General features: G+C 41.9%; 2 protein-coding genes across 2 annotated transcripts; both read right to left on the bottom strand.

Annotated features, from left to right (window-relative positions):
* Positions 1–2,685: 2,685 nt before the first annotated feature.
* LOC119430534 (arrestin domain-containing protein 2) lies at positions 2,686–7,200 on the bottom strand. The gene is made up of 7 exons (XM_037697957.1): positions 6,802–7,200; positions 5,264–5,481; positions 5,074–5,176; positions 4,731–4,987; positions 4,483–4,645; positions 4,069–4,229; positions 2,686–3,960 (listed from the first exon to the last, which is right to left on the bottom strand). The coding sequence occupies exons 1-7, from the start codon at positions 7,073–7,075 to the stop codon at positions 3,907–3,909; spliced, it is 1,230 nt and encodes a 409-aa protein (XP_037553885.1). The 5' UTR covers positions 7,076–7,200; the 3' UTR covers positions 2,686–3,906.
* A 2,941-nt stretch (positions 7,201–10,141) lies between these two features.
* LOC119430423 (arrestin domain-containing protein 2-like) lies at positions 10,142–11,056 on the bottom strand. Its single transcript, XM_037697829.1, has 2 exons — positions 10,915–11,056; positions 10,142–10,407 (listed from the first exon to the last, which is right to left on the bottom strand). The coding sequence occupies exon 2, from the start codon at positions 10,400–10,402 to the stop codon at positions 10,142–10,144; it is 261 nt and encodes an 86-aa protein (XP_037553757.1). The 5' UTR covers positions 10,403–10,407; positions 10,915–11,056.
* Positions 11,057–12,019: the final 963 nt, after the last annotated feature.

Raw genomic sequence — 12,019 nt, 5'->3', positions numbered from 1 at the left:
TAGGCTGATGGTCCTTCTTGAGCATGTGATCAGCTGGTTTTGGTTGTCAGCAGCAAACTGGTTGATCCACTCTAAGAAGGTGCTATTTAAGAGACTGAGCTGAATACAGCACCTCAGACTGAGGAAGTCTCTTGGATGAGAGACGAAACGTTTCTACATTTTTTGTTGATTTGCTTTGTTTTTTTGGTTTTTTTTTGAATGTCCAGAGGACCAGATTTAACTTTTTTAGAGTTGTTACACTTGTTTTTTTATTTTTATTAATTTTTTTCATGTTTGACAAAGTTGTTGTTTTATTTATGAACCAGATATTTAGGTTTCTAAAAATGTAGCTGTGTAGAAAACGTTAAAACAGAACCCAGAGCTGTAATTAAAATCACGAACTTTACCGGATGAGCTTGTTTGACAACAACTGGATAATGTCTTTAACAGTGTTTAAATTACCAATAATCTTAACTGAGCTCTGAACACTAAAGAACCAGAACTGCACACTCAAATGTCCATCAGTACATTAAGGTTAAAACTAAAAAATAACTTCATCCATCCATTATCTTTACCCGCTTCCTCGTTTTTGGGTCACGGCGGTCACAGGTGCCCATGTCCAGCCATCACTGTTTGAGAGGGGTACACCCTGGACAGATCTCCAGTCCATCACAAAAAATAACATACTTCAAAAGAATAAACTATTTTGTAAAAGATGAATTATGTAAAAATAAATGAGGGTCTTGATGAAATGTTTTGGGTGTAAAGCCAACCCTAATGTGTGATGTTTGTGGTAAATGTGTCCAAAATTATTGTATTTTTTTCTGTTCTTACAATTAAATTCTTCAGAATGAGACGTTAAGTGAAGTGAACCGGAACCAGAATTCAAGAGTCAGTGCAAGAAGACCATCTCTGAGAATATTTAGGCTAAAGCAACAATCATTCTGTGAATTCTGACCAAAGAACGGGTCAGAATGTGTTTTAAATCTGTAAAATGAGTGAAGAACTTTTGAGTTAGTAGATTTTATTTTAGTTAGAGGCCAACATGACCCATCTTGGATTTTGTTGGTTTAGAGGGGTGTCCAAACATTTTCATATATTTTCATAACATTTTCAGTCGCTACAACAGATTCATGAAAGATATGATAAAGCTGATCAACTCGTATGCAGATGACACGCTACATTCATTTTAAAATGTCCAGTTTCTCTCTTGATTATTTTATCAACTAATATTTAGCCAAGTTTTATAAATTATTATCCAAAAGTCTCATTTATGGTAGAAATCAGTAAAGGTTTTTGTTGCTTTGTACCATGAAGTGAAAATATAAAGATTACAGTCAAAGGTTTGTATTTTGCTTAATATTGCTCATTTTGAGAAGATTGTTTTTCATCTGTTTTTCTGTTAAACCTAAACATTATGTAATAAAGGATTACCAACTAATTTGCAGAAAGTCTGCATCGACCTCTTAAGCCTGCTGGCCAAAATGATTCAAGTCTTAAACTGCAGCTGTGGGCCGCACAAAATCACTTAAAGGGTCGCAAATGGCCCTCGGCCACACTTTGGACCCCCGTGGTTTAGAGTCTTCGTCATCCAGGACATGGTGATGCCACGAGTTGAACCGAAGGCGACTGGACTTTACTTCTTGTGTCCTGAAGTTGTTTCCTCCTCATCTGAAGTTTCTCCAGGTCACATTAAGTGGTTGGGAGTTCCAGGTTGCTGGAGCATTCCCACTAACAGGATCGTTCAGGTCACACGAATGAATCTCTGACGAACTCGTCCCCCTCGGGAGTCGTTTGGGTTTGTTGTCATTCGGGAGTTGTGGATCAGGGAGAGCAACATGGAGAGTTTCAGTCAGCTGATTTAATTAAGGCATGAATGATTGTGAAACTGTAGGTGATGAATAAGACCCCCCCATGTTTTTTTTTTTCTACTTAACATCCTAAAATATAAAAAAAGGAAAGTTCAGTTGCCTTGTTAGCCAGTTGCCATTTTTAGGCCTTTGACAAAATCAGATTTATTAAGGAATATTGATACATGTAATTCGTTTTTCCAGTCCACAATAAAGTACTTGCCTGCAACAGATTTTCTTTAAGACTGGGAGCAAAGGTTTACTCTTAAACTTAAAACTTGCTCATTGGTTAGACACTCTGACAAACAAAACAATGTCAAAACCAAAAGATTTTAATAAGGTTCTTCTTTCACTGCTGAATTTAATCTATTCCAAGTATGAATCAATGGGTACTCAGCATGTCTGTATTTCAACAGATTGGTTAATACTTCCTTGAGAATTTCCCCAGAAAGTTTGTTTTGGTGACGTTCATAATCAACGTTGCTCGTTTGTTCCCATACAACATCTTAATAGATGTTTAATATTCATGTAAACAAAAGTACAAACTGTACAAAAGGTGATGGATGAAATCCAGCTTTTTTTTTTCTTTCTTCCCAGGATAATTGTGCAATATTTACACTGTCGCAGGCAGAACTTCAGTCTGTAATTAATGTTTTGATCTAGAGTGAAACTCGTGTCTGCAGTGAACTCTGCAGAGTTGAACATCATGTTCTAGTCTTCTGGCATGCAGCGTGTGAAGCAAAGACCCTCCGCTATTCGTCTGCATATTGTGCTCCGACAATCTTGTTTTAAAAGAAAAACTGAAGGCGGATATTATTTTTTCTTTTTTTTTTATTAGGAAAAACAAATACAAAACTTTGGCATGTTTCACAATCAACAGTTGCATTTATATAAAAATACATTTGTAGTCTTTACCCTCAGGTGTGCCACTCATCGCACACCTGACCCTGAACTGATAAAGAGTTTTCTTTTTGGAAGTTGAGGAGAAAACATGATCCTCGAGTCAGTTTTTGGAATGTTCTTTGTTCGTACAGTTCAGTGGCATCTCCAGCTTAAGGCTTGACCTCACGGCACTGAGGCGTCTGGCTCTTCTCAAAGGTTTCTGTCTGCACGGAGCTCTCCATTTCCCCCTGCTTTTATATTTTCTAGCTGGGAGAGCACTTCTGTGTAGCAAACTGCATCACCCCATTTGCTTAAATCCAACATGGCAGCTTCTTTATGTTTCAGTGCTGAGCTTTGCATTTATACAACGCTCTTTTAAAGTTCAACTTACAAAGCCACCGTTTTTGTTCCGACATCTCTCAGTATGCATTCAGCTTTGTGAGAGGACTACACCCTAAAACTCTCATGCAATCATAAGCTGCAGATTAAGGCACAAGTTATTTCCCTTTTGCATAATGTTACCTGCATGCATAAAGTACATCTTGATTTTATTTACCTCGTCTGCTCCAAAGTCACATCTTTAGATACAGTATGTGCTTAACAGTATATTTCAGAGGCACACTGCTGCTGAGTCACACAATGCATAGCAATGTAGATATTTACCTTCTACTCTGACGCTAGGCAAGTTAGACACAGAGTACAATAATTGCACTTTTCACTTTGCACCATTCAAAGATGACAGTGGGCATGTCATCTTATCAAAAGCGCTTACTCGCCGCCTGATAAATATCAAGTGATATTACCCCCTAACATGTCCCAAACTTTTTACAACTCAAAAAGTCTTCACTTGAGGGAATCGTTGATTGGGAGGCATTTTACCGCTCCCTTTTCCTGGGAGCAAAACAAAATAAATCACTTGGGGAGGACAGGAACTGATGCAGAGAAGATGCTTCCCTCTCAGCAGAACCCCAAAACGTCCACTGTGCTGGACCGGGAACGAAGCTGTAGCTCCTCTGCGCACACTCAGTTCCTGTGAGCTCCGTCGTCTGACCTCTCTGCGGCGCTCCAGTCCGTCTCCACAACCCAGGCTGGGACCAGGTGCTTATTCACCAGAGAGGAATAATCCAGGAGAAGACAAATCTCTTGGGTTTGTTCCAGTAATGACGCTGCTCGTCGCTCAGGCAGGGCTCATGGTTCAACACGTCATGCAGCGAGGTCTCATGTTGAAGGGCTGAGGGTTGGGGTCAATCTGTAAGCAGGAAAAACAACATCAGAGAACGTAAGCAGAGCTTTTCGCCAATAATCCGCCTATATGCTGTTGTTTTTATACAGCTCGGCGAAGTTCTCATGGACTCACCTCACAGTACACAGGTGGAGGTCGGAAACGAAACTCTTGAACAAAAGCCATAAGGGGTCGCTCCATGATCCCACTCAGGTCTTCAGCCAGCTGAGGGACCACTGCGTTGTTCCGCTGTTCTGCCTCCTCCTCTGTCACCACAGAGCTGTAATCTGGAGGAGCTACAGGGGAAAGAGGCAAGATTATTATACCACTGGTCTGACTAATAAAAAAGATTGAAACTCTAAGCAGATGGATCGTGGCTGCTGTTAAAACTTCATAACCTCTGGCATCAGACCCAGCTTTATTTTTTCCCTCGTGATCAGAGTAGAATTTCTCCTTTTAAAAAAATTAAGTGCCAGAGGCTCCTATTTTGTACTAATTAAGCCCTCATACAAATCTACTGCGTCTCAGTCAGTATTAAAGGACACTTACGCTCAGGTTGCTCGGGGATGGCCATGCGCAGCCACTCCAGGTTGACGCTGTACTGGCTGCTGATGCTGGACGTCCGGCTGCCGAAGGGATGGAGAGGGATGGTGCCTACAACAAGCGGCAGCTCCAAACACAGCTTGGATGTCCCAGGAACATCAACACAGACCTTCAGGAAGAAAAGAGGAAGTTTTAGTGAAATGTGTGCAGACTCCAATATCATCAGCAGGTATGCAGCTGCAGCCTGAGCTCACCTTCAGCATGTACTCCACTTTGATGATGCGACACTGAAGGATGGACGGACCCACAGGGGGGATCTTGATGGCGCGACCGTGCCACGTCTCGCGACTTCTTGCACTCACAAGGTCGCCGCACAAAGTGGCCACAACCGAGCGTTTCTGTTTCATGGTGCCTCGGGCGATGAACGTCTGCGTTTGAGTGATGAAGGCTTTGGGCATGATTGATCTGGAGGTGGAGTTGTCAAACTCTGCGAACACAGGGATCACCTCTCCTGCAGGGAAAGACAGCACGTTGATACTTGTAGACACTTTAATGGACACGCAAACATTGTGTTTATATGCGCTTTAAGACTCTTACCTGGTGTGTAGCCTTTGCGGTCGATCTTCGCAGTCACAGAAACCTGTCCGAAGTTGCGGTACCACGCTCGTGCCATTTTATCCTTTGTTCCAGCCTGCGGTGCCTGAAAGTCATAAAGCTAAATCAGAACATGCTTCAAAACCTTTAAAAATAATTGCACAGGATTTAACAGGAGAGAGGAGACGCGCACCAGAAGAGCGGGTGTGTTAATGTCGATGGGCTCAATAACTGTAAACTCCTTCTTGATTTTCTTGACGGTGAACCACGGCCTGTGAAGCTTGACTTTGACCCAGTAACGGATGCTGCCATGTTTCCCTTCGAAGGACGTAACCAGAGTCTCTTCGGGGAGCTGGAAACTGAACGGATACTCGTGTCTGCCGGCAGGAAGGACCGTCACTTCACCATTATCTGAGGAGAAACGCAAAAAACAAAACATTTTAAGTCACAAATCTTTTGCTTTAGCTCTGTGAAGTTCATTATATAGTTGAGCTAGAGTTCAGGGAGTGCAAAACAAATTCCTAGGAACTGGTCTATTTATGTTGGTGTCACGTGGGTTTCATGAAGCGCAGCAAAGTTTTATAGCACGCAAATAAAGCTATCAATCCAGCACCGTGACTCATATAATCACAAGCAGCAGCAGGTTTCTGCACACAAAACGGCAAAACCAACGCCGACGACACTGAGGCAGAAATTTGGCACGTTATAGTATCCTTCTCCATCTTCTAACGCGTATCCATAGACGGGTCACAGGGGCAACAGGTCCAGGAGAGAAACCCAGACATCCCTCTCTCCAGCGACTTTCCAGCTCTTTCTGGGGGAACCAGAGTCGTTCTCAGGCCGAGGAAACACACAATTCCTCCAGCGACTTCTGGGTCTTCCTCCTTGCTAGTGGGAAAATTGCCACTGGTAATTCTTGCACAGATCTCTTCGTCGTCTCCTGCACTCAGGTAGTTTCTGTTTTGGCTCCGAGGAGATGCCTCAACAAGTTTGCTTCCAGCTACAACACACAGCCAGTTTGAACTGCTCTGTTTTAACCCTAGCAGCACAGGTTTGAGAACACGTGTTAAAGTTCAACACTCTTTTTTTTTTTTTGTTATTTGGATTTTTCCCCAATTTATTCCTACTACCAAGTAAACCCTATCCGAGTTGTGTCTAACGAGCAGGAAAACAACATAAACCTGGCAAAGCTCCGGCTGTGAGCTTCCGGTCTACCCTTTAAACCAAAACAGCTTTGTGTTCAATGGATAAAGAGAAACTTGAAGCTGCTCCCCCCCCACACTGCAGAGAAAAACAACCCAGGGTCTACTTAGGAGGAGGACAGGGTCGATGAGAGTCCCTTTGGCTTCAACAGATGTTTCCACAATGAAACAGCTGCTGAGCAGGAATAACGCCAAGTCAGCTCTTATAAATCATTGACTGTTCATTGCTTGTGTTCTTCAAGGAAGTAAAATATATATTTTTTTAATTTAATATACATCTTCAATGCAACATAAAAGCAAGCCAAACTTTAGTTTAATTCATGTTTCAGATGCATGCAGGGTGAGGAGGAACAATAAGTTTACAGACCCATAAGTCTAAGGAGCACCTTTGACTAAAAAGCACTCTGACACTAAAACTCTGCTGAAAGAAATCAGCAGTTATATGTTGCTTTAATGCTGGTTGCTGAGGATGGGGAGTTGGACTTCAGACCTGCAACCATCACCACCACCGAGCCTCTGGAGGACTGACCTGCCTGCAGCAGCACCTCTCTGCGGTTCAGGTACTCCACTTCGTCGCTGTAGTTCTGGGTGTATGCGGTGCTGGAGCCGGCCGACCGGGACTCGGTCCAGTGAACTTTGGCGAAACCTTCGGCGTGAAGCTTCAGGGAGTCCACCTTGGACTCCCCGGAGAGCTCCACGACCACGCGCCCGGACACCACGTCCCCGCTACTGAACACGGGAGGACAGTCCATCTCCGGGGAGTCGAAGACGATGTCAAACTTTCTCAACTTGTCAAAAATCATTGTTGCGGGTTGGGCGAATCTTCCAAAGAGGCAAAACCCAAGTGGCTTCCTTCCTTTTAGTTTTGCAGAGCGTTTAAATGGGCTAGCATGGACCCGTAGGTTGTTCAACTCTCGTGCGACTAGCTTAAACTGAGGAGCACAAAAAGACGGCAGCCCTATTTGGAGGCTGAGGCGGTGGGCGGGGCTTCAAAATTTAATATTATGTAAGGCCCCGGAGAGGCAGGGCGGTGCGTTCAGGAACTTCTTCCTGGCTCCGAAGTTTTAGAATCCAAAGTTGTAATAAGAGTTATTAACCAAAAACACCACTGAGGTTTTGCATCGTAAATATGAAAAGGTGAAACATTTTAGGCGTTAGAGAGAGAGCAAAAAAAAAAAAAAGGCAAATTGTGATGTGTTAAATAAAAAAAATAGTAAAAATAGAGGAGGCTATTTTACTTTGATTTTTTTTTTTTTATATAAAAATTTGCTCCAAAACATTTTTTTTCTACACTTCTACAAGTTAACGCAGCAGATTTAAAGCACGCTTCTCATATCGCAACATTTACAAGAAATCGCAGCTGCTTTGAAAAGAATGAAACCAAAAGCAAGTCGCTCGCAGTGCCACCATGACGCGACGTTACCGGGGCGAGCGTGAATGCAGCACCATAAATATGCCGACTGGGTGTGGAGGCTGGAGAGGAAAACAGGGTGATGATTGATGGTTCCAGGATCTTGGAAGAAAACAGGCTTACTGTGCATGCCTCAGTCTGGCAGAGCTCAGGTCACAGTTGTTTACTTCACAGCGTTCATGTCTTTTTGAACATTTTGTAACACAAAGTTGGGACGCTTCCAAAGTGGAAAAAAACAGTTATGCTACTCCAACCATTCAAGAGAACAAGCTGTTGTGTACAAGAAAGCTGCAAAATATAGCCCTTTTTGTTATTTGCATAAATCATTTAATCTTTCAGACTTACTTTAAATGGTTTAAAAAACATATCTCAACAATGCCAACTTCAGAGTGAAATTATCCAAAACTCTGCTTTGCTAAAAACCCAACTCGAAGGGGTTATGCACTCTCTGTTCCCAGTGGAAGTGTCTTCAGGCTAAAATCAAGTCTGCTCTGAGAAAAACACACTTGTTTATTCCTTTGTTCCTTTAGATAAGGGCTCTCTGGTGCCACCAACAGGCCACACTAAGGCAGAAACCTGCAAGAAAATCAGGATGTTTTTGCAGCCTGAACTGGGACAGAGATGTTTTTTTGTTGTTGTTGTTTTTTGCAACGGAGGAAATAATTAAAGGATTCGTTCAAATTTGTTTTACACTTTAATTTGTTGCCACAGGTGATATTTGCATCGATTTTTGCAGAAATAACACAGGAATATCACAAGATCATCAGTTTGTCCTGAATATTTGTGCAACATCTAAGAAAACAGACATTTTTCTTTGTTATTGTTTTGTAGATTCAGTTTTATAAAATGCTAACTTTTTAATGTTTCCTTTGGCATATGTTTTTCAATCATGGCTTCAAGTTGAAGTAGTTCTCATTAGTGGAATAAACACTATAATTCAAGCACCATCTGCTGGTGGCAGAGAGCAGATCAGCTGCACCAGAGCAGTCTGGAGAAACACTGATAAGAACATCGGTTGACCTCACTCCCTCTGTGTGATTAACCCGATGCTGGTGCACAGAAAACTGCATTAATTCATTCATGTTATCGTGTTTAACCAAACAGCTGCTGAGTCCACAGTGTTGTATTACAAACATCAATATAAAAGCAAAAAGAGGGGTTCATTTTCAAATGGAAGTTCTCTCAAGGATTTTTGAAGAAATAAAGCAAAGTTTGAGGAAAAAAATCTAAGAAGGAAGTCCTAATCATGTGTAAATATTCAAGTAAGATGAGGACTGACTAAAAAAAAACCCAGAGAAAAACATCTTATGTTTTGCATAAAAGTGCAGGAAAGTGCAGCAGCTGGATGGATTAGGGCGAAGGGGCGGGGCCACTGAGAGTCACGTGTTGTTTTTCTTGTTGCTATGGTGACACGGTCTGCGTTTTTTAAAAATAAACCCACACTTCCATTTCCTCCCCCCCTTCCTTCCTATCTCACCTAACTTTCTCCTCATTTCCTTCTCTTCAACTTTTAACCTTTTGTATTTTTCTATGTATCGTATGTTTACTGTTGCATGGTTAAACAATTTTAAGAAAAACATATCGATATACATTTTGTAAAAATAAACATAATTAAAAACAAGATAAAAAAAACATACTTTCCAACAAAGCAAAATCCAATTATAGGACTGTAATCAAAACAAAGCTGCTCATAAAGGACTAAAAATACATTTTAAATGTCTAACATTAGACAAACGTTTAAGATCTTGCAGGACGCACACTGACACTAACCATGTGCACAAGAAAAATATATCTTGGTATAGTTTGTGAATGAGGTCACAATTTCAGTTTTTGTTTCAGTTTTCATATCGAGTCGTTTCCTGTGCGAGCAGCCATTTCCCCGTAACGACGCATTTGTTAATTTTTAAAAGCTTTTCATTAACTTCAAACAAGACAAAGCATCAGAACAGTTAACAAGTTGATATATAGTTAACAACAGGTCAATCCTTAAAAATAGTTGGTAAAAATACCAAATATTTACATGGCATTTTCAGCATCCAATATTATATCAGCCCAAGTGTTTAGAATTTTTTTCCATCTAACAACTTCCAGTTTGACCAAAACAAGAAGCCTTTCCAACTAAAACACATCCAATGAAACATTAACCAAAGTTAACTCAGTTTATTTACTCAGCTACAGTGTCTGTCTCTGATTTTAGGCCTCCGCACCGGGAAAATTTCCCTCTCTCAGTGTATTTGGACTCTGCACTAATGGATTTGTGTTTAATGCCAGAGATTATGTTATCTGGCAGAAATATCTGGTGTTCCTCCCAGGTTCACCTAAACTATAATATCCAAGACACAGCTCAGACGCTTTACAGAACAGAGACTAAATATTCCTATAAACCTTAAATAAAATGCCAAAAATATCAATCTGAAGCGACAAAATGTTAGTAATACTTCACATAATGCCTGTAAATTCACTGACCTCTGATCAGATGCTGTCTCTTCCTGAAGTAGGTGATCTTGGAGGTGTAGTCGTTGTAGACGGAGTTCATGCCGCGGTTCTCCAGCCAGTGTGCCGTGGCCACCCCTCTCCCCTGCACCTTCATGGAGAGGACTCGGGTGTCCCTGTGGAGCTCCAGGACCACCTGGCCGGACACCACCTCCCCAAACGTGAACGCTGCATCTGCAGGACCATCCAGCTCCAGGGTGAAAGACTTGATGGAGCTCAGTGACATAATTCCTTCATGTCAGGAGAGGGACATTTTTTTTTTTAGGATATTAAAATATGCACATGCATATGTTTAAAATAAACTCCAAAGGTAAACATAGATTACAATGTTGCAGAAAAAAAGCTGTGAAGAGAAGGATTAATGGTTGCTGTCATGGAGCACATGGACAGCAGTAATCTGAAATATTAAAATTTTAACTTATATACAGGAATATGTGCACAAGCTGCAGTGAACATATTGAATTTTAAAAAATAAAAAAGGTTAGGTGATCCATGTTCAGACATGCGTTTTAAAGGGTTATTAAGAACTTTCATGCAAGCCTAATTTAATTATTTAAAAAAAAATGTGCGCATGCATTAAATATTGACTGTTTTTATTACTTGTTAACGAATTTACACACAATTTCTAGTTATAGAACGGCAACAGCACGCTTGCAGTTTGATACTAGAAATAATCGGCAGCCAATCAGGATGGAGCTTTAATAATCCTCCTGACCAATGAGAAGACTCCAAACTCACCGACCGGACGAGGACTTCCACAGAAACACGCTTCCTGCTCCTTTCTGACCGAAATGCCGCTGAGTGGGAGCTCGGTGTTTATAAAGTCCTCAGGGCTGCCCACTCCGTTTGACACCAGCGACAAGGAGCGCGTCCTGCCCACTCACCCCGCAGGAGGAGGAGGAGGAGGAGACCCGCGCGTCGAAGGGGCTGACTCAAGGTCACGTGACGCAGGCGGCGCGCATCCCGGGTTAAACCTTCACGTTTAAAACCATAGATATATATATATGTGTGTTTATATCTATGTTTAAAACTGTCTGTGTGCGTCATTGACAAAGGAAGGTTATGAAGACTTTTACTTTTAAAGGCTGATTATAGGCTTTTATTTTGAAAATAGTTTAAAAATATATGTTGACTTATTAAAAGAGAGGTTTTCATTTTATTGTGTCCTTCTTTTTGCTACTTGGCAATTGTTTTTACGCGGGATGCCCTTCCTGACTCAACCACCGAGCTACGACAGCCCTCTGTGTGGAGCAGGGCTCTCATTGGGGTGCCCGGGAGGCAGCTTGTGGGGGTTAAGGACCTTGCTCAGCGGCCCAGGGTGGGGCAAATGAGGGTGGAGGCAGATATGGGTGCTTCACCTTTCCCAACCACATTTTGATGTTGTCGATCTGGGGAGTCGAACCAGCAACCTTCCGATCGCAGGCTCGCCTTCTGTAACGTCTGGCCGCCACTCCCCATCCAGAGAGAAATGTCTTTAAATGTCATGTAACACATTTTAGAAGATCAAACAACCATCTTGAATAAAAGTAACATTTTGTTTGCAGTCCTTATCTAAACTTTAAAGTTGTTTTGAATAAATAGATGCATGAATAAATATACCACCCACCCAATTAACCAAGTAGCATAAAACAAAGAATTAAAGTGAATAATTTTATTAGGCCCCGAGCAGTGAAGCACTGCGAAGGCCTATGGTAATTTATTTTAGACTACAATGCTGTATCGCAACAGTTCTTGAATGTGCTTTTCCTTCCTTCCATCCGTCCGTCCGTCCGTCCGTCCGTCCGTCCGTCCGTCCGTCCGTCCGTCCGTCCGTCCGTCCGTCCGTCCGTCCGTCCGTCCGTCC

The sequence above is a fragment of the Nematolebias whitei genome, chromosome 3 (genome assembly GCF_014905685.2).
Source record: "Nematolebias whitei isolate Nwh7 chromosome 3, NemWhi1, whole genome shotgun sequence".
NCBI lineage: Eukaryota > Metazoa > Chordata > Actinopteri > Cyprinodontiformes > Rivulidae > Nematolebias > Nematolebias whitei.
The sequence above is the reverse complement of the archived record's forward strand: the minus strand, read 5'-3'. Positions and strand labels throughout refer to the sequence as shown.